The sequence below is a fragment of the Macrotis lagotis genome, chromosome 2 (assembly GCF_037893015.1).
Source record: "Macrotis lagotis isolate mMagLag1 chromosome 2, bilby.v1.9.chrom.fasta, whole genome shotgun sequence".
Taxonomy (NCBI): domain Eukaryota; kingdom Metazoa; phylum Chordata; class Mammalia; order Peramelemorphia; family Peramelidae; genus Macrotis; species Macrotis lagotis.
In genome coordinates this window covers 168,139,972-168,163,302 of record NC_133659.1, presented here as the reverse complement: position 1 = coordinate 168,163,302, position 23,331 = coordinate 168,139,972, and the positions used below count along the sequence as shown (strand labels likewise).

The 23,331-nt window shown below is 37.3% G+C and overlaps 1 protein-coding gene across 11 annotated transcripts in view; it reads right to left on the bottom strand.

Annotated features, from left to right (window-relative positions):
- Positions 1 to 23,331, bottom strand: part of ACACA (acetyl-CoA carboxylase alpha) — a 277,310-nt gene that overhangs the window by 196,538 nt on the left and 57,441 nt on the right. For all 11 annotated transcript variants that reach the window (XM_074223508.1, XM_074223498.1, XM_074223501.1 and 8 more), the window contains 9 exons: positions 13,437 to 13,546; positions 11,843 to 11,924; positions 9,930 to 10,028; positions 8,570 to 8,676; positions 6,613 to 6,723; positions 5,585 to 5,794; positions 4,023 to 4,193; positions 1,866 to 2,027; positions 1,437 to 1,600 (listed from right to left, as the gene is read on the bottom strand). In XM_074223508.1, the coding sequence (XP_074079609.1) occupies positions 1,437 to 1,600; positions 1,866 to 2,027; positions 4,023 to 4,193; positions 5,585 to 5,794; positions 6,613 to 6,723; positions 8,570 to 8,676; positions 9,930 to 10,028; positions 11,843 to 11,924; positions 13,437 to 13,546 (1,216 nt within the window). The remainder of the gene's footprint in view (positions 1 to 1,436; positions 1,601 to 1,865; positions 2,028 to 4,022; positions 4,194 to 5,584; positions 5,795 to 6,612; positions 6,724 to 8,569; positions 8,677 to 9,929; positions 10,029 to 11,842; positions 11,925 to 13,436; positions 13,547 to 23,331) is intronic.

Genomic DNA, 23,331 nt, shown 5'->3' with positions numbered 1-23,331 from the left:
CTACCAACTCATTTTAGTAGGTATCTGAGACTCCAACAAATACACTCCTATCAGCCTTTATTAGGTAAACTGCATAGCTGACCCAATATTCTTAAGCTGTAGTTCACAAATGTTTGTTGCTGTTGTTGCTGTTGTTCAGGCATTTCAGCTACATCCAAGTCTTTGTAACTCCATATGAGGTTTTCCTTTCCTTTTTTTTTTTTTTGGCAAGGCAATAGGGTTAAGCAACTTGCCCATGGTCACACAGTTAGGTAATTATTAAGTGTCTGAGACCAGATTTTAATTCCTGACTCCAGGGCCAGTGCTCTATCCACTACATCACCTTACTGCCCCCCATTTGAGGTTTTCTTAACAAAAATCCTGGAGTAGTTTACCATTCCCTTCTCCAGCTCATTTTACAGATGAAAAAACGTAGACAAACAAGGTTAAGTGATTTAACTAAGGCCACACAGCCAGGATATGTCTAAAGTCAAATTTGAACTCAGGAAGAGGAGTTTTTCTGACTTCAGGCGCAGTGCTCTATCCACTGCACAACCCAGCACAATGAACTACACATTGAATCAACTACTTGCTATATAATCTAGAAAATATGCGTTCTTCATCCTTTCTGCTTTTACTCAGTGCACTGCTAGGTCCACCTCTTTTGAACAATAATTTACATACAGTATCAACAACAAATAAATATATCAATGAGCAACTGACTAACAAATTCCATTCCATTTAAGCTTGTGCCCAGATAGGATCATCCAAGACAATACTGAATACCATCGATGGGCATCTAAGCTCCCTTTTTTATGATGTTTTACTCATTACCGGTAAATCAGAGCCCTGCTGAGACTCATGTCTTATAGCGTATACATAATACCCTTTACTGAAAAGAATCATTCAGGTTATGTTTGGATATAAGTTAACTGCTTTTCTGGTAAACTAACAGAACATCATTGTGTATTCACCACAGCTTTGCAATTAGTGAAGTGTTACGCTTTAATAACTTCAGAAGTATAAATGCTACAAAACTTACTCCAAAAATATTAAAGGTTATTTAAATTTTTTTAAATATTGATGTTTTATATTAAAATTCTACAAAAGCATTGTCATACTATGCAGTACTCTACTTGATTTTCAAACTTTATCTTCCTCTCTTTCTGTTCAGTAACTACAAAAGAATGACACTGATAAACGTAGCCTTAAGATCCCCTAAAGAACAAGGTTTTGATGCATATACAATGGTTCTGATATGTCCCCTTCCCCCAAGGTTTTATCATTTATAGTTCTGAAGTTATTGAAACTTAAGAATACATTAACACTTTAGGGACAGCCTACATATGCTTCAATTAGGCTATTCAAACTTGTATTTTTGTGAGACTGCAAGTTCTCAAGTTAAGATTTGAGGGATGCTTTATTTCATTAATACAGTTAAGCACCTGAATACTTACGAAATGGCTTCCTCCCGGTTTTCTCCCCAGGAGAAGCAGTGACCAAATTGAGAATCTGCAAACTCATGAAGTCCACCTGCAGCAGCAACACTAAAATAGCCCCAGACATTCTTATTGCTGCGGAAATTCAATTCCTGGACTGTTCCTGAGCTGGGCTTAAAACCCTGTTAGAAGATGGTGAATATAAAAGAAATTTTAGTACATTTCCAGGAAGAAATTTTCTTACAGTTCCATGTCTCAAGGAGCAGCCCTGGAGGAATATCTGTGCAGCTGGTCTCAGGGTCAGGAAGCAGGTCTTCATGTTAAGTATGACCAGATGAGACTCCCTTATAGTGGTTTAAATCTTTCTACATCTTTCCCACCAGAGTGAAATGCATATATCTGAACACTGGGCTTCAGTAAGCTATGTTTACTCATAAGCTAAGTTACCTCATCAGGATTCTCACTAGTGATCCGAGCAGCAATGACATGACCTCTTGGGCAGGGGACATGAGCGGAGTTTTCAAAATCAATGGGGACATCTCCCCAGGGTGAAACTCCATACATCATTCGGATATCCTTGATTCTGTACAAAGGAATACCCATGGCAATCTAAAGAAGAACAAACCACACAAGTGTAAGATCATTCATGATTGCTTTTTGTTATCACATTATTCACACAACTCTTCCATCTTAGAAGCATTCCTATAAAACTCTACACTTTTTGTGGGCTTAAATTCTACAAATATTGAACATCAATAATTACTCAAAGTAGACTTGGCATCACTACCTTTAATAATTGCCCCTGTTTTATTCTGGTTTATGACAGAAAGAAATTATAATTAGTATTCAATCTTATTGTATAACATACTCTCAGTATGTTACAGTACCCTAAATTTCCACCGACATATCACAATGCTGAGAACAAGAGTACTGAATACAAAGATTATTACAATGGTAAAAAAAAAAAAGGTTCAGTAAACAAAAAAAGATATATAAATAACCAAACTACATTTGGTTATAAAATGAGTTAAGTGTAAAAAGAAATGAGGAAAAACATAACAAAAGTAAATGCAGGTGACCATGCAATACTCCCAGCATGACCAGGTAAATCCATCAGATGTATAACTATTAACTACACATCACTTTTCCAAACCACAGTGAAGGAGATAAAAGTTAACTCCTTTATCAACAACCAGAACTTTAGATCCACAGAGCGCATTTTAAAGGACAGGAAGGTATAATGAAGTGAATACTGAACAAGGAGTAAGAAAATATAAAAGTGAGAAAATATAATCAGCTTCCTCCTAGCTAAGATAACTATGGTTATGTCATCTCAACTCCCTGAGCCTCCATTTTCTCAAATGCAAAATGAAAATATTACTCCTGCTACTTTTCTCTCAAGAGTACTGTGGGAGGAGAGTACTCTGGAAATTATTTGAAAATGTAAGCTATTGCTATGGTTTGTTGTAAGTAGCACCTAGGTCCTTAGTTTGTTGTTGCAGCTTTCCTTAGCACAGGAAAGTAATTAAGAGACAACACTGTTACAAATAGAATAGAATCAGGAGAAAACTACAAAATAACAGCCAAAAATGCAAAGGAAAATAATTTAGAAAGACAAAAGTATTCAGATAAAGGCAATAACAAACTATTGTTGGTTTGGAAAACTGGTACTGAAACCTGCCATCCACAGTGTCAAAAAGGTAACCAACCAGAGATGCAGAATGAGACACAATTGGGCATATCAACAGTTTGCTAGACTATACTTTTATTACTAGGGATGGCTGAGAGTATGTGATGGAGAGTTAGAGAGTAATGATAACAAATGCAACAACAAAAAGCACATAAATAAAGCATTTAAATACATAGAAGAAAATAAATTCAAGAGGCACAAACTGGACAATTTCAATACCACCAAATTCAATTTAATAGGCATTTCCCTTTCAAACAAACTGCATAACTGAAGTTCAGTTTCATATGCAATTCTTTTTTTCTTCCTTGTGAACACTGAAATGATTCAGTTAGTTGATTATTAAGTTCATAAAAAATATTTAAATTAAAAAATATTTTCCAGGAGTCATTCTCCAAGTCATAGAATTATAGAGGTGCTCTACATGTGTCATCCTTGCCAGAAAAACACTCAGGCTACCTCAGCAATCTCATTTGCAATCAAGGCAGCAGATCAACGAGGGAATACTCAAGAGGGTCACTGGTCTCAAAAATAAGGAACTTTCTTTCTACATGAGTTTTCTATATATTCCTCAATAAATTTAAATAGTTTTGTCTTCAAGCCTTCTCATACTGTGAATCTGACTTATGGAGTGACCTCTAAGAAATACAACCCTAAATCTTAGGTGGCTAGCTCTGGCATTTCAAAACTTTCCTGTGTTTCTTGTCTTATCAGAGAAAACAAGTTACCTATGTATTATATACAAAGAACACAAGTCATGAATCATAAAATTGCACAACAGAAATGAACACCACAAGAGATTCTGATTAAGAGAAGCTTCCTTCCTAACACAAACTGGTAAAGCCAGTTCCTCAATTATTGGTGACATTCCCAGCCTCCCCAGAGGACTCATCAAGCCCAGGAGCACTGGGACTCACCTGGAGTTGTGCCGCTGGAAGGTTGACATCAGCCACCATCTCCGTACAAGGGTGCTCCACCTGCAGCCGTGGATTCAGCTCCAAGAAGTAGAAGCTGCCATCCTGGCTGTAGAGGTACTCCACAGTCCCAGCACTGACATAACCTACCATCTTGGCAAGCTTCACAGCACACTAAAGGACAAAGTCATGATGAGCAAGTTCAAGAACCCTATTATATCCAAATTTCAGTCCTTGTCTGTTGCTTTTCACTAGCTCAAAATCTCAATACTTCCAGTCATGCAAGGGCTCAAAGACTACTAGCTATAGTAGATTTTTTACTCCACTATGACAAAAACCCACAAGCTAAAGCTAAAGGAGAGCAGAGAGATGATTTATCTTGTTCACACTTTTGCAACAGAAAACTGACACACCCCACACATTCTTACAAAAGGGCAAAGCATAACCAACAGTATAAATAAACCCATCAAATCAATATTTATCTGGCCTGTTTGGAATCCAGAGAAAAGGAAAACAATACTAATCTACTAAAAGAAAATAAGTTCTGATTCACTATATCAGATTTTCTAAACTTCCCAATCTGTGGTATTTTGCTTTCCATGGACTTCTGAGACAAAGTTCTCCTGATTTTTTTTTAAAAATAGAAACTATGCATCTTAAACACACTTAGAAAACTGATGAAGAAGGGGATCACTGAATTAAACCCTATTATGCACTAATGAATGTTTTCCAATTTTCATTCATGAGAATGAAAGCAGATTCACATGAACAGAAGTAGATTCATGTTAAGAAACAAATCTACAACTCACTTTAATCTGTCAGGTCCCAGTTCAAGTAGTTATTCTGCAAAACAGAGCTGCCTAGAATATTCTAGCATGATCCACAGACAGATGTGTGCTTTTAGAGGGGCCATTTCCTACACAAAAGGAAATCAGAACCTCTCAAAATGTCATGACTCGCTACGGACATAAGTATCCCATGCTCTGTTAAGCTTGTCTTTGAAAAACTGAAGAGACACAATCTGCTATCAGATTCGAATATAATTAATATATCTTGAAAAATATAAGGAACAACAATAATTTTGCTATAGTTTTCTCCCTTTTTATCTACCTTCCCCCAATATAAGGAACACAGTATTATGAAGTATTAGTATATTTTAGGACAAATTTGTTTGATGGTGAAATTATATCAAGAATAATAAAGTTCTAGGGGCGGCTAGGTGGTGCAGTGGATAGAGCACTGGCCCTGGAGCCAGGAGGACCTGAGTTCAAATCTGACCTCAGACACTTAATAATTACCTAGCTGTGTGGCCTTGGGCAAGCCACTTAACCCCATTGCCTTGCAAAACAAATATAAAAAAAAGAAAAAAGAATAATAAAGTTCTAATATTCTATTTTTTTACTTCTCAAAGAAGAAAATACAGGAAAAAGCACCTCTAGATCCATGGAATGCATTTCTGATATTCTCTGCACATTTACCTACAGGGATAATTAATAGATTCCTACTTCCCTGGACACACATGTATACTGACTCTCACATACACTCACACATGTGAACATACTCACCTGTTCCATATGCTCAAATACCACTGGAGTTGCAATAGTGGCAGGAGCCTCTTCAATGATTTTCTGGTGTCTTCGCTGCACAGAACAGTCACGACCAAACAAGGAGATGGCATTGCCATACTGATCTGCTAAGATCTGCACCTCCAAGTGACGAGACTGTTTGGCTAGTCTCATCACAAAAATAGGGGAGCCAGGGACTTCTGCTTGAACCTGCAACAGAGAAGGAAATGAACATCTCTCCTGGGATTTCATTGACATGAAACTGCTACATGAGGAAATTACCTCAACCAATGTACATCAGCATTGCAATTTATGTTCTTAGGAGAGTGTCCAGAGCTCTAAGAAGTTAAATGACTTGCCCAGAATCACATATTCCTGTGTCAAAGGCAAGATTGGAACTCAGGTTTTTTCAGCTTCCAAGTCAGTTCTCTCTCCATACTGCCTCTTCAGTAAAAACATTTTTGCTACCATGATTAAATTCTTCTTCAAATCCATTTTTGGGGCAGCTAGGTGGCACAGTGGATAAAGCACTGGCCCTGGACTCAAGAGTACCTGGGTTCAAATACAGTCTTGGACACTTGATAATTCCCTAGCTATGTGGCCTTGGGCAAGCCACTTAACCCCATTTGCCTTGCAAAATCCTTAAAAAAAAAATCCATTTTTAATAGACTGTATTCCCAACTAGATTATTCAATAAAACAAAAGAAATAGACAAACCTTTTTGAAAACTGTAAGGAGAAAGTGAACAATACAAAGTGGAAAATGAGCCAAGTCCCATAGCAACATAAATTCCTGCAGCCTCCTAGAATAAAGTCAAGGTCCCGGTCCCCATATGTTAAATGTGGGTCTCTTTCATATTATTACCAATATCAGCTGCCCTGGTAAAGCACTTTATATTTTTACAAAATCTTTTACACGGATCCTTACATTATTTCTAATGTTACATTTAAATGACATAAGCCTTTAATATCTTTCAAATATCTTTGAAACCTACTACTAGCCCAAGCAGAAAACTCAGTGAACTGTACCTGTCTGAAGAGGTTAGGGAAGTCATCAGCATTATTCACTTTTCTGATGCCTTTCCCTCCTCCTCCTTCTGAGGCCTTGATCATAACAGGATAACCAACGTCCTCAGCCGCCTACAAGAAGGAAAAAAAAGAGAAAAAAGGGAGGCTAATGAAGTGGGAAATATAAGAAAGCCTAAGGGAAAATTATTCACAAGAACACAAACTGTTCAAAGAGAAAAAGCTACTAGTTACTATCTCAGCATCCTAATATAACAAAGATAGGTATGAACTAAATTTACCTCAATTCTCTTATAGTCAGAATTTCTTCTACATTCAACTATGATCAATTGCAGAAAGATACTAAAACAAGGTCAAATCAAGAATTTACTCAAAGACTAGCTTTATTGAATTTCCCAGGGTCAATAATATTTAATCCAAACTCCTACATAGCTCCTACTTTACCGTAACCATGATCACCTTACAGCAAAACAATAGCTGGCATTTACATAGCACTTTCAGGTTTATATAGCACTTTATACATGCTGTCTCTTAAGAGTACCACAATAACCCTGTTATTTTCATTTTACAGAGGAGAAAATTGAAGCAGGAAGAGATTAAGTGACTTGGCTTAACTAGTTACCAAGCTAGGAAGTATGTGAGGCAGAATTTGACGCAGGCCTTCCTGATTCCAGGTATTCAGTGTAACTTCTAGTTACTTCAAGAACTGAATTATGAAAAGGGACTCAACCTTGCATTACATTTAAGAAGACATGAAAGTAAATTCATTTTAGCAAAGCTTTATACCTATATTTAAACTAAAAGTTAATGGGTTCAAGTAGAGAACTAGATGTTCTACCTACTCTTCATTATTTAAATTTCATCTAAAATGTGACTGTAATACTTTCTTTGATAAACAGAATTAAAATTTGAAATTGAAGTGGAACTACCATACTATAGTTCTTTTTTTTTTTTTTTTTTTGGTTGTCATTTGCGAAAGAGCAATTCTTTCACGTTATGGAGTTTCAAAAAAATCTCAGCAAGGATTGAAATTAAGAAAGTGTTTCTGATTAATACTCAGTTATACTATAATTTATAAAATATTTACAAAATACTTTGCTATGCTAAATCCAACATAAACTATCACCAGAAATCCCTTTGTATTATGAGGATAAAGACTAGTCAAAGCATGAAAGTAGATCACAGGTAAATGGGAGACAGGAAAAGGAAAAACAGACAATTATTATTGAGCTCCTGCTGCTACTGCTGCTGCAGCTGCTAACATAGCCAGATTGAGGTGGAAGTTGATCTGTATATCTCCTGGTTGACTTAACTGGGAATCAGTGAGTAATCCTTTCAAAAAATAAAAGTCCCAAATGTGAAGAAGAAAAATCAAACTCTTTTTTTGCCAGCAAAGAAAGACAATGCAGTATATATAGTATTTCTAATTGACTTGAGAATGTTAATTCCTTTTATTAAGCAGCAGCTTGGCTAATGTGAAAACAAAATAGGATAATGGTTTAAGCATCCAATTTTCTACTTATATATAATACCATATAAATTAAATGAGTCTATGTCATTTAGAGAAAAGATATACTACTCCAAATTAGCAGCTCAGGGACAGCAACTTCAATTAGCTAAGCACAGAAGGGAAATAACTCTAAGAAAAGTATGAAGTAGTAGTAACCCAATAATAGTCCCTTGCCCCAATACAGAATTATTCATTTAGAAAATGTTACATATAGAAAAATAGTTCATTTCAAAAATAATTTTAATTGTTCACGTATACAACAGCTATTTTTATACTCTACCCCTTACAAACCACTTCTCTATAATGTAATATGATGAAAATTTACCCAGCCAGCTACAAGAAAGCAGTCTGATGTAGTACCAATTTGTGCCTCATAACTGCAACTTCAACCCTCCTAGAGTTGCTTCTCAGACAGCTGAAATGTATCTCTTTGTCAAGTCTGCAACCTACCTGCAACCCAGCATCTACATCCTTCACATAACCTTTCTCATACAAATCCTGGGGAACATTCAAAATACGTTTTGAAAAATCATTCTCTTGCCAGTCCACACGAAGACCTGTAATATAAAAAAATTAACCCTAGGGTCACTGCAAAAGCATATCATATTTAACAAATGAGTCTTGTACAACTTTCTGTCAGAAATTCTCTAGAATTCTCTACTGTACAAAGAAAAACAATAGGGGGTTCCAGCTTATAAGAAATTAAAACCATGTTCTGTCCTTGGGATAAACAATCGTTAATCATAGTAGATACTGTTGAAGAACACAGGCCAACCTAAAGTACAATTCCACCAAAGTCTCTAACATGACAATTTGGCTTCCTAGTTAATAAAAAGCCCAAGTTATCTTTAGATAGGAAGTTACCTTTAAAAATACAAGAACATACAAAACAAAAGCAACTCAGCAGGCAAATACCTTCTCTTTGTGAGTTCAGGCCTGTTCTTGGGGCAGAGTTCTGGGGAATAATTCAATCTTTATGGGCCCTTGGAAATGGAAATGGCAATTTTATTGGCCTCAACAGAGCTATGATTCCATGCTCCCTGAACATTCTTGTACTCGACAGCCACACAGGGAACACTACAGGCTCTCAATTCAAACAAGAACAAATTCAACCTTTTCTTTTAAACTTTGGCTATTTGACCCAGCAGGCCTGGGGAGGATATAACGGTCTCTCAAGAGAGCCTGGATAAGCAAATTCAGAATCTGTCTGAACACCAAGCTAAAGGGAAAGTTTATACTGTTATCAATGATAACAATTTATATGCCACTTTGTAAGGGATTTTTAAAGAAAAAAACCATTTTTTAAAACATATTGATCCTTTTTTATATAAAGGACAGTTAAAGGATGAAGTGGCTAAAAGCAGGAAGAGCAAATCTCCAATAAATTGTGAAATGATATGAAAGAAAGCACAGTGAGGTAAACAACTGGGTAAATATATTCTATCCTACTAAATTGGTCTACGGGTTACTGAGAGGTTCATATCCCTTGAGGCAGGTTCCAAAGTCTAACATTCCCCAACCTTCTCGTGTCAATTCAATTCACTTTAAAATATGTATGAAAAATCTAGAACCAACCCATTTTCCCCAGCATCATGCAGAGTGGAAATGCCCTAAGGCTATTCCAGTTTACAAAGGAATATCCAGGCATACTAATCACAAAATTAGTCAAGAATCAGTTGCTAAAACATGCCACCATCTTAAGGTCAGACAAAACCAATAGATATAAAGCAGAGTTTGAAGTTCCTTAGCCACCAAGCACTCCCATGAACCACCCTGAACACCAAGATACAAAGAAATAACTATATCTTACCACTGCCACTCCAGGGAAGAGTTGGGATACCTGCAGTTTGAGCTACTATAGAAGAAGCTATCTTATCCCCCAGAGCCCACATGGCTTGGCTTGGAGGGCCTAAAGAAAAAGGAATAAAGGAGAAATTAAATTTGACTTGCTTAAAGATATCTTATTATATGTTTCCAGGCTCAAATGAGCAAGTCTATAAGACTGCTCTGAGTATTTTAGAACCAATGCTAAAGTTTTCAGTGGAATCTAAAATACTGACTTTTAAACCAGCCATAATCAAGGATCATCACTCTCTTTAAGAAGGTTCAATATGGAAAGTTACAACAATACAACAGTGGGAACGGTCTTCTTCAGCAGTGTGGTATAGTGGAAAGAACACTGTAAATCTTAAAGCAAAAAGTCCCGAGCTCCAGTCCTAGCTCTAACACCAACTTAACTTCTCTGTATCTCAATAACCTCATCTGTAAATGGCAATGAGGTATGCCTTGCTACTTCTGAGTTATGAGGAAATTGCTTTGTTAATCTTAAAGTGCTATACAAATGTAGATTGTTTCTGAGGCACACAATATTAAATCCTCTCTCTAAGAAAGAAGAAAAGCAGAAAGGAGATAATTATTTTCTACTAGGACAACCCAAATAAAAAAAAATGAATGAAAAAGTATTTATTAAGAATTTTTTATGTGCCAGGTACTATGCTGAACCCCTAGAGAACAACTTTTTTTTCTATCCTGGGTTTCATGTAGAGCAGCACCCGTCTCCACTACCAAGATGTTGATGCCCAAGAACTGAATTGCTATCTATGAACTTTTAAGGAGGGGAATAATGGTAGCCAAGAAAGATGACCACATGCCAAAACATCCTGAGCTGGCAGACAAGAAGAATATGCCCGATCTCCATATCATGGAGATTATGCAGTTTCTAAAGTCTTGTGGCTACTGTTGTTAAAGAGCAGTTTACATGGAGGCATTTCTACTGGTATCTCAACATAGAGGGCATTCAGTACCTCCAGGATTACCTTCATTTACCCCAAGATTGTGCCTGTCACATTTCACTGAAGTAGACTAGAGACAAGAAGACCAAGCCATAAAGGTCTGAAGGGTAATCAATATGCGCAACTTACTCACTGTGAGGCACATACAGAAGAAGTGCTACTCCCCCCGATGCTGACAAGAAGGCTGAAGCCTCCAATTTAAAGGTGTATTTGGTGGTGGACATGGTCAACATTCTCAATAAAAACCATAGAGATATGTTTTATATTAAATAAAATTGGGAGGGGGCAGGGGAATTTGGGAGAAGAGAGTAAGAGTTTTTGTCCTCGGGGGCAGCTAGGTAGTATAGGGGATAGAGCACCAGCCCTTGTAGTCAGGAGGACCTGAGTTCAAATCCAGACTCAGACACTCAATAATAATTACCTAGCTGTCTGACCTTGGGCAAGTCACTCTTAACCCCATTACCTTAAATAAATAAATAAAAAGAAAGAAAGAGTTTCTGTCCTCAATGAGATTATATTCTAGAAGAGCAAGATAATACTTTTAAAAAAGGAAGGAACTTTCTTCTTTTTCACTGACTATTAGATCTCTAGGATAAACTGGATGTTTTACTACTACCTCCAATTTAAAAAGCCTCATCTCACAGTTTTTCCAAGATGAGCAGCGGAGCCAATGAACCCATAACATGAGATGTAGGGTCAGCATTGATTCTATCTAACCAAAACTTCCCATATTCAACCAAAGACATCTAGAGTATCAAAAGAAAGACTGAGACGAGATATGCATTATCAAATAAAAATAATCCTTTAGAAAAATCCCAGAGATAAGACACAAGAGAGAGTGAAGGTGGAAAAAAATTACATCTATGGGACACTCCCTGGGGAAACTTGAAGAGATGAAAGAGAAAGCAAGGTAGGACAAAAGTACACTTACCCATAAAGGCAATGCCATTTTTTAAGAGGAGTTCAGGAAGCTTGGGATTTTCAGAAGCATGGCCCCATCCGGCCCACACTGCCTACAGAAAAACAAAATAGAATTCATTCTTTACAGAAACCCTAAAATTTTGCTCACTATCTTGCTCACTATAGAGGCTGGCCCAAAGGCTAAGGAAAAAAAACAAACCACAGCAGCAATTGGACATAACCAAATGCTGAATTGAATCTCTATGTTTGACTCACCACAATCTTCCAGAAAAAAAAAAGATATAAGCAGTTCATCATAGCAAAATCTTGGAAGAGATTACCATAGTATACTGAGTATTAAAAATTCCATTTACCATTGCTATTTTGAAGAGAATTTACTTCCTACTCTTTCAGTTAGATCCTATATAAGATCTTTCAAGAAATGTCTTTTGGGGCAGCTAGGTGGCGCAGTGGATAGAGCACTGGATAAAGCACCAACCCTGGAATCAGGAGTACCTGAGTTCAAATCCAGTCTCAGACACTTACTAATTACCTAGCTGTGTGGCTTTGGGCAAACCACTTAACCCCATTGCCTAGCAAAAAAACCTAAAAAAAAAAAAAAAAATGTCTTTTACAGACTCAATCACTGTACCCATTTAATCCCACTTTTATCTGTCTGGCCTATGATTCCACTGTTAAAAAACTCCAAGTCAGACCTTCCCCTACCCACACAGATGGAAGCCGACTGTACCATTTTTCTTGAAGTGCTTCCAGGGGAAAAGAAGTGAAGTGCCCAGGAGCAGGCCCTAAAGCATAAACACACACCTAGACTCCAAGACTGCGTCTCAACACTTTACCATTTTGCCCACTCCTCAGGAGTTAATTCAGGTACCATTTAAAAGATTGCTTTAAGTATTATTAGAGACTCGGAGTAAAGTAGACAGAATGTTGAAACTGGAGAAAGAAAGACCAGAGTTCCAAACCAGGCTCTGATATTTACTAGCAATGTGACCAGGAACAAATGATATAATAACCACTTTGAGCTTCAATGTCCTCCTCTGTAAAATGGGGAAACTGATACCTGCCTCACAAGGCCGTGGTATAGAGCAAACTGTAAAAGCACACTATGAATAATGGCTACTGTTATTATTATTGGGGGTGCTATACATAGAATAACATGGTTTATAAACAACTGATTCACCCTTGCCCCAAAACAGTGATGCAATTTTGGTCCTCTTCAACAGAAAACAAGCAGCATACTTGGCAGTCTTTAAACTAGACAATCCCTCAAACTGTTCCTTGCTCAAAGGTATTAGGACTCTTAAAAACTTCCTTTTAAAAAGTTTACTCACTTGCCTGGGATATTAGTTTGGTACTACCTAAAGGCAAAGGACAGATAACAGAGACTGTCAAAATCCTTTAAAAATTCTTTATGTTTCTTTGCATGCTGATCTCATTTTGACCAACTCAGGGCCTCTTATTACCCAAGATCCTTTTGATAACAATCAATAAAATTGTTTCCTGCTTTTGCTCTTCCCTGGTGACTCTCAGGTCTGATATCTATCCTCCAATGAGAAAGACCAAGTGGATTAATTCAGATTCAAAAAGACATTAACATCTCTTACTTGTACTGGGATCCTTTTGGCAATATCAAGAATTAGTTCCACATTTGCATAGTTGTTGTTGTTTGGTCCTCCAGGCACTGGAACATAGTGATCTGCCATCTTAATGTATTCTGAGAACACAAGCAGAATATGATAGATAATGCATTTGCTTTAACTGAGGAGTATAAAAATACTTAAAAAACAAAGTAAAGAACAGAGAACACCACTGCAGTGCTTTTTAATTGAAGTTCAACCTTCTCTCACTTATTTTCTTCACAATTTAGGATGCACAAGAGCAATGACTCTCAAAACATTTTAATTGTGTAACCTCTGACAATTCTTAGCATGGTAGGGCAAATAGAGCTGACATTGAAAGTTCTGCTTCTAAACCCTGCCTCTGACCAATACTGCCTATATGATGCTGGGCAAATACCTTAACCTCTCACATAAACTGGAGAAGAGATACTGACCTATTATATTATTACAAGTTGTTTCCTTATGAGGAAACTCCCTTTGTTAATGAAAATCACAAAAGTATTCCCTTATGATATCCCTATTCAACTACCTATGATTTTTTTATCTGAATGGGCAGGTAGATGGTTCAGTGTGTAGAAGACTGGGCCTAGAGTCAGGAAGACCTTAGTTCATATTCAGTCTCACTAACTAGTTGTGTGACCCTGGATGAGTCATTTAACCTCTGCTTAAATTCATTGGAGAAGGAAATGGAAAACCACCTCAGGATCTGTGCGCCATAGCACATGGATGCATGGCTCATGGTCACAAAGAATTCAACATGACTCAACAATAAGAACGGAATTGTGTCAGTTAGCTTTATAGTGACCAACCAGCAAATATAATTACATCTATACCTGAGAGTTCCAGAATTAGTATAAGCACAGATCTCAGCACCTTAGAAATTCACATTAGAATCTAAATCAGAACAAGACTCTTGAAGAATAGGGAAAACTGGGGCAGCTAGGTGGCACAGTGGATACAGCACCAGCCCTGGAGTCAGGAGTACCTGAGTTCAAATCCAGCCTCAGACATTTAATAATTACCTATCTGTGTGGCCTTGGGCAAGCCACTTAATTCCATTTGCCTTGCAAAAGCCTTAAAAAAAAAAAAGAATAGGGAAAACTAAACTCTGAAATAGCAAGTTCTTTAGAGGGGGATAAGTAAGGATTATTAGCAAACAGTAGCTGAATAAGCACTAAGTGTTTATTAGTGTCAAAAATATGGGGAATGCAAGTTTCTAGGAAAAGGATCACAGAAAAAAAGGAAAGGAAAGGAAAAGGAAAGGAAAGGAAAAGGAAAAGGAAAAGGAAAAGGAAAAGGAAAAGGAAAAGGAAAAGGAAAAGGAAAAGGAAAAGGAAAGGAAAAGGAAAAGGAAAGGAAAGGAAAGGAAAGGAAAGGAAAGGAAAGGAAAGGAAAGGAAAGGAAAGGAAAGGAAAGGAAAGGAAAGGAAAGGAAAGGAAAGGAAAGGAAAGGAAAGGAAAAGGAAAGGGGAAAAAAAGAAAAGATTCACAGAGCCTGGACTGGGTACAATTTTAGGGTAATTACTATGAAGGATAGAAGAGCGGAGCAGCTAGGTAACACAGTGGATACAGCACCTGCCCTGGAGTCAGGAGTACCTGAATTCAAATCCAGCCTCAGACACTTAATAATTACCTAGCTGTGTGGCCTTGGGCAAGCCACTTAATGCCATTGCCTTGCAAAAAAAAAAAAAGAATAGAAGAACAAGAGCATACAAAGGTCTGAAAAAAAGAAGGCCAAGTCATGTGGAGGGCTGCATTCTTTCCAAATCTTCTTGATTTGCCTTTATCTTCCTCCCCGCTTCTTAATCTCCCTTCTTCACTTTCCTTCCGTGTTTCTACCATAAGTAGCCATAATTTGGAATTAAGGAGTTAGATATTTCTTAAAATTGTTTGCTTATTCCTTCAAAAGAAGGCAAGTATTTCACACATATCAAGTTGATAAAATTAGAAAGGACAAAAGTGAACACTAGCAGGATTGTAGCCAGATACATTATAGGAGTATATATGTGGATTGCTGGAATATTTGGGGGATCTGTTAATAAACCAAAAAAAAAGCCATAAAAATAACCATGCTCCTTAAACTAATAAGCCCATTTTTGAGAATAAACCCTAAGAGTACAAATTTTGAAAAAAAAATTAGCTGCTCAAAAGTATTTATAGCAGCATAATTTTCAATTACAAACAATTGTAAACAAATCTAAACATTCAACAGTGGGTTGATGGCTGAAGATAATTTTGTTATAGGCTTACAGGAGAACTACATCAATGATATCACAGATAAAGCCATAAAAACCATACCAACATTAAAAATGATGCATAAGGAATATAAATAAATTTTAAAAGATTTTATGAAATAATTCAAAGGAGGGGGGCAGAGCCAAGATGGCAGCAGAAGAAAAGTCTTTCTTAGGTGCTCTCTCCAAAATAATTCAAAACCCTGAAAATTATGACTTTGACTGTATTTTCAAGAGTCAGAACCCACAGAAAGATCCAGTGAGGCAATTCTCCAGCCCAAGTTTACCTGGAAAATAGTGGAAAAACTCTGTTCCACAGGGTTGGAGGGATGACCACACCAAATGGAAGGAACTTTAGCCTCCTGGGGAACAGCCCCAGGGTGCCTGGGATCCACAGCTCCCAGCAGCAGAAGCAGTTTCCTGACCTGCCCCCAGGGAGCACCAAACACAACTTGGTAGACCTCTGCCAGAGGAGTAAAAAGCCCAGGCCCTCAGTGAAGTCATAGCATTCAGTGCAGTAGGGGCAGCGCAGATCCAGGGAACAGAAGCAGGCCCATGGAGCTGGCAAACAGGAGCCTGCAGGCAACTGTGCCCACCAAAGGTAAGGGAATGGAGGGAGACTGCCAAGGTCTGTCCTCTGTTCCTGGAACAGGACTCTGAGGCTCTGACCACATTCAGACCCTGGTCACAGTCTAGGCCCCCCGTAAAGGAGGAACACACCACCACCACCTCACAGCCCCATGGCAGAGGGGTGAGCTGGTGGTCATTCACAGACCAGGAGAGCAGTCAGAGCCTCACAAACTGAGGTCCTTGTGGGGGTGTCCCAATAATATTCAAAAGCTCAGGAAGCACCCCCAAACCAGACACAGACTGAGGAAATGAGTACACAGGAAAAAAGAAAAAAGGAACCTGACCATAGACAATTACTGTGGTCCCAGGGAGGAACAAAATACTCAATCTAAAGATGAGAAAGTCCAAGTTTCTACATAAAAAGACTCCAAGAATCACAGAAGTTGAGCTCAGGCTATGACAGCTCAAAAAAGATTTTGAAAACCAAGTAAGGAAGCTAGAAGAAAAATTGAGAAAAAGAAATGAGAGAGATGCAGGAAAAATATGAAAAAGTCAGCAGCTTACACAAGAATATCCTAAAAAATGTTGAAGACACTAACATGTTAAAAACCAGCTTAGGTCAAATAGATAAAACCATTCAGAAAATTATTAAGGAAAAGAATGCTTTAAAAAAGCAGAATTGGCCAGATAGAAAAGGAAATAAGAAAGCTCTCTGAGAAAAACAAATCCTTCAGATATAAAATGTAGCTAAAAGAAGCTGATGACTTTGCAAGGTCAAGAAACAATAGTTCAACAACAAAAGAATGAAAAATTAGAAGAAAATGTGAAATATTTCATTGAAAAAACAACTCATCTGGAAAACAGATTCAAAAAAGAAAATTTAAAAATAACTGGGATACCTGAAAGTCATGATCAGGAAAAGAGCCTTGATCTCATGTTTAAAGAATTCCCACAGGAAAATTGCCCTGATATTCAGAAAATTGCCCTGATATCCTAGAAGCAGAGAGTAAAATAGAAATTGAGGGAATTCACCAATCTCCCCCAGAAAGAGACCCCCCCCCCAAAAAAAAATTCCCAGGAATACTATAGCCAAGTTCCAGAACTCCCAACTCCAACAGAAAATATTACAAGCAGCCAGAAGGACACAATTCAAATATGGAGCTGCAGTCAGGATCACACAGGACTTAGCAGCAAGTACATTAAGGGCTTATAGGGCTTGGAATATAATATTCCATAAGTCAAAAGAGCTTGGAATGCAATCGAGAATCAACTATCCAGGAAACTGAACATCCTCTTCCAGGGGAAAAGATGGACTTTCAATGAAACACAGGAAATTAAAATGTTTTTGTTGAAATGACTAGAGCTGAACAGAAAGTTTGACCTTCAAGTACAGGGCTCAGGTGAAGCACAAAGAGTGGAGAAGGGTAAATTATGAAGGACTTAATGATGATGAACTGCATGTATTCCTACATGAAAAGATGATACTGATAACACTCATTTGAACCTTCTCATTTAATAGAGCAGGTAGAAGGAGCTTTTACAGATAAAGCACAGAAGAGAGCTGAATTTGAAGATTTAATATGTTGTAAAAATGGATTGAAATGGGTGAAAGGGAAATATACTGGCACTAAGAGAAAGGAGAGGTGGAATAGGCTAAGATAGTTCATATAAAAGTTATTTCATGAACCTTTTGCAATGGTATAGAAGGGGAGAAGGCGAAGGGGAATGAGGGAACCTTCATTCTCATCAGAAATGACTCATAGAGGAAACAGCATACACACTCAAAAGGGTATAGGAGGAAAAAGGAAGAAGGGAGAGAGGGAGAAGGGAGTGGATGGGGGTGATAGAGGAGAGGGTAGATTATAGGAGAGGATAGTCAGATATAACACGTTTCCTTTTTTAACTTTTTTTTGCAAAGTGCTGGGATTGTGTAGCCTATCCAGGACCAAAGGGCTGGGTGGTTGCTGGGTCTCTGGGATGGGAGGTGGGCTTGGGGCCTCTTGGTCACAGGACCAGTGCTCTGTCCACTGCACCACTCAGCTGTCTCATATCACATGTTTTAAGAGGGACAGAGTGAAAGGAGAGAGAAAATATAATAAATGGTAATGGGGAGGAATAGATGGAGGGAATTACAATCAGCAACAGCAACTGAGGAAAAATATGACAGTAACTTCTATGTTGGACTTATAATAAAGAATGTGATCCACAAAAATACTCTAAATCATTACTTATTGGAGAAATGCAAATTAAAGCATCTCTGAGGTACCACCTCATACCTCTCAGACTGGCCAATATGAACAGAAAGGACAATAATCATTCTTGGAAGGGTTGTGGGAAATCTGGGACACTAATACATTGTTGGTGGAGCTGTCTGGAGATCAGTCTGGAAATATGCCCAAAGGGCAACAAAAATGTGCATACCCTTTGATCCAGCAATGCCACTAGGGGGTCTATAACCTGAAGAGATGATGAAAAAGGGTAAAAACATCACTTGTACAAAAATATTCATAGCAGCCCTGTTCGTGGTGGCAAAGAATTGGAAATCAAGTAAATGTCCTTCAATTGGGGAATGGCTTAGCAAACGGTGGTATATGTATGTCATGGAACATTATTATTCTATTAGAAACCAGGAGGGACAGGAATTCAGGGAAGCCTGGAGGGATTTGCATGAACTGATGCTGAGTGAGATGAACAGAACCAGAAAAACATTGTACACCCTAACAGCAACACAGGCGTGACGATCAACCTTTGATGGACTTGTTCATTCCATCAGTGCAACAACCAGGGACAATTTGGGGCTCTCTGCAATGGAGAATACCATCTGTATCCAGATAAAGAACTGTGGAGCTTGAACAAAGACCAAGGACTATTAACTTTAATTTAGAAAAAAAACACTATATCTTATTGTCTGATCTTGCTATCTCTTATACCTTATGTTTCTTCCTTAAGGATATGATTTCTCTCTCATCACATTCAATTTGGATCAATGTATACCATGGAAACAATGTAAAGACTGGCAAATTGCCTTCTGTGGGGGATGGGGGAGGGAAGTAAGATTAGTGGGGGGAAATTGTAAAACTCAAAATAAAATCTTTAAGTACAAAAAAGTTAAAAAAGTTAATGATAAATAATAAATAAAATAAAAGTATGTGAACATTCTCTTAAAATAAAAAACACCTAAATTTTATATATTTCTTTTAAAAAATCAAATGTGAGGTCAATTTTTTTTAAGGTTTTTGCAAAGCAAATGGGGTTAAGTGGCTTGCCCAAGGCCACACAGCTACATAATTATTAATTATTAAGTGTCTGAGGTCAGATTTGAACTCAGGTACTCCTGACTCCAGGGCTGGTGTTCTATCCACTGCGCAACCTAGCCACCCCTCAATTTAATTCTTATCCATAATCATTAACTAAGATTTTTTCATACTTAATTTAAATTAAATTGATTGAATCAAACACAGGCTATGTTTCAAAATATCTTTATTTAATATTCCTATAAATATAACTTGAAATTGTCTTAAGAATCAAATTAGAAGTATAGTTTGGACATTCTCTCTCTCCACCCCAAGTTAATCAATCACCAATCATTTACTAAGCACCTACTATGTGCCAAATACTACACAAAGTGCTGAGGCTTATAAAGGCAAAAAAAAAAAAGCCTCTGCTTTCAATCAGTCTAATCTATATCTAAAGATAAAAATGGTTTAATTTAATGATAAATTAAATAAAATTGCTTTCTGACATTTAAGAGGATCAGGAAAGGTTTCAAATGGGAGATAATGGCACAGGAGGAATGCTTAAAGGAGAAGCCAAGGAGGATGCATCCTCAATGTGAGGAGGCATCCTGGATAAAATGGGATGTCAGATTCAAGGAATGATAAATTAGGTAGTATGATTAGACTCTAACAGGTAATCTAGGAGTAGACTGTGAGGATTTCATTTTATTCTACCTTCAGCAGGAGAGTAACACAGCCAAGCTTCTGTTTTAGGAGAGTGTTTTGGCAGATATAACATGGGAATGACCAAACAAATGGTAGCATATGAATGTGATAGAATAATTGTTGGGTTTAAAGAAACAAAGGAATGATTTCAAAGAAACTTGGAAAGACTTGGATATATTGACAAAGAGATGTGAAGAAACAGAATAACAATTCTATACAATCACAACACTGTAAGTACCAACTACTTTGAAGACTTAATTAACTATTTTGATTAATATAATAATCAACCATGACACCAAAGGACTCATAATGAAGCATGCTATCTACCCTCCCTGCTGTCAGAGTGCTGATGGACACAAGATGTAGATGAAACATGTGTTTTTTCAGCATGGACAATATGGAAATGTTTTCTTTGATTATACATATTTATTATAAGATTTTTCTTTCTCTTTTTCAGTGGGGGGCAGTGAGGAGAAGAAAAATATAGGTTCTTCTTAATTATGTGGAAGAAGTTTTGGAAAAAAGAGATTAGAAGTTAGGATTCCAAGTTGGAGGCTTTTCCATTAATCAATCAATGAGTAGTTATTAAGCATTAACTATGTGAGATAGATAGAAAACCAGCCCTGGAGTCAGGAGTACCTGAGTTCAAAACCAGCCTCAGACACTTAATAATTACCTAGCTGTGTGGCCTTGGGCAAGCCACTTAACCCCATTGCCTTACAAAAAAAAAATTAAAAAAAAGTGGGGGGAAAAAACAAAGCATTTAACTATATGTCAGGCACTGTGCTAGGAAATGGAGATATAAGTACAAAGCATGAAAATAACTTTACCTGTAATGAACTTGTCTCCTAATGGAGGAAACACATATTTAAAAATATATACAACATATATGTAAAATTAATAAATATAAATATATACAAAGAGTGCTTCAACGGCATCCTTTTTTTTTATGTTTTTTCAAGGCAAATGGGGTAAAATGGCTTACCCAAGGCCACACAGCTAGGTAATTATTAAGTGTCTGAGACCACATTTGAACCCAGGTACTCCTGACCCCAAGGCCAGTGCTTTATCCACTACACCATCTAGCTGCCCCTCAATGGCATCTTAAAGGAAAAAAAAAATTCTTCAAGAGGAAGGCTTCATGTACTCCAGTGCTCAAAGCTAGACTAAGAATGGTAGCTGTGTGAATGGAAAGGAGATGAATGTGAGATATATTGTGGAGGCACAGTAATCACAATTTGGTAAATGGCTAGATGTGAGGAATAGAGAAGAATTAAGGATGATTCTGATTATGTGAACCCAGGTGACTGAAAGGATGGTGATGCTCTCAGCAAAAATAACAAAATAGCAAAATTTGGAAAAGAAATAGGTTTATACATATAAACACATAAATGAATTTCTTTCTCTCCATATACATGTGTATATACATATATACAAATGTACATGTGTGTATACTGTGTATGTGTAAAAAAGTGCCCAGTTGATTAATAGAAGATAACTTGTATCATTTCTATATGCATACCTAAAGCCTGGAGTTCATCTAGCATGTATTACTGATACCTCCACTACCAAATGACATCTGGGACTTTACAATTTGAGTTACTCCCCTACTAAGGCTGCAGTTGACCTTAAGAGGGAGAAGGGAGATCAGGGCTTCAAGGCAGACAAAACTGATGTCCCACTACTGATCTCTTACCATTCTAATTTAGTCTCTGTCCTTATAACTCCCTTAGAAGTTATACCCAAAAAACATCACTTGTACAAAAATATTCATAGCAGCCCTGTTTCTGGTGCCAAAGAATTGGAAATCAAGTAAATGTAATTCAACTGGGGAATGGCTTAGCAAACTGTGGTATATGTATGTCATGGAACACTATTGGTCTATTAGAAACCAGGAGGGATGGGAATTCAGGGAAGCCTGGAAGGATTTGCATGAACTGATGCTGAGTGAGATGAGGAGAACCAGAAAAATACTGTACATCCTAACAGCAACATGGGGGCGATGCTCAACCTTGATGGACTTGCTCATTCCATCAGTGCCAACAATCAGGGACAATTTGGGGCTGTCTGCAATGGAGAATACCATCTGTATTCAGGAAAAGAACTGTGGAGTTTGAACAAAGACCAAGGACTGTTAACTTTAATTTAGGAAAAAAAAAACTGATATCTTATTGTCTGATCTTGCTATCTCTTATACTTTCTGTTTCTTCCTTAAGGATATGATTTCTCTCTTACCAATGTGTACCATGGAAACAATGTGAAGATTGGCAAATTGCCTTCTGTGGGGGGGTGGGGGAGGGAAGTAAGATCAGGGGAAAAATTGTAAAATTCAAAATAAATAAAATCTTTAAAAAAAAAGTTATACCCAATGGCACCCTAAAAACTAAAAACTACCCTAAAGAGGACTCACACACTTCCCTCAAGAAGCATTAGTAAATTTCTCATAAATATCTCTAAAAATGCGCAAACTTCCCTCCAAAGAGAATAAGTAAATAATCAGATCATTCTTGAAGGAAATGTTGAATTCTTTCATCTCTTTTTCCAGAATAGATGTCTTTTATCATTAGTGCAAGAAATGTCTCAGGGGCACAGCAAAGACTCTACTATTGCTATACCCCCAACTGTTTTGTTGGTTATCATGATGCATGGAAGATAGATACAAAAAAATAGTCAAGTCTAAGGGAAACAATGGGCCTATTAATGAAACTACCTTCTAATCTAAAGGTCTTTTTCCTCTTCCCACACAAGAACACAGTCAAAAGTTCTCTCCCTGCCATTCCTTAGGAAAATCCTTGACTTCTACCCTATTTAAATAGAATAATAATAGTATAGAACAAAGCATGCTGGATGGGTTAGATATTCAAGTCAAACTTGTCTCCATGTACCCTACCTTAACAAACTTGAAGAGATACAAAGTATTAAATGGAAGAAAGTTAAAGACTGGGTCATATATCTCAACTATAGCAAAAGTCTTCATTTCACCTATAAAATGAGGGAATGATCTCTAGGGTACTTTGAAATCTATGATCCTATGACTCACAAATGCTGTGATGTGTATTCAAAAAAGAAAAGATAAATCATTTTAGAAAATCAGCTGGAAACAGAGGTAAACAAAAATATCCCAATGTTGGATTCC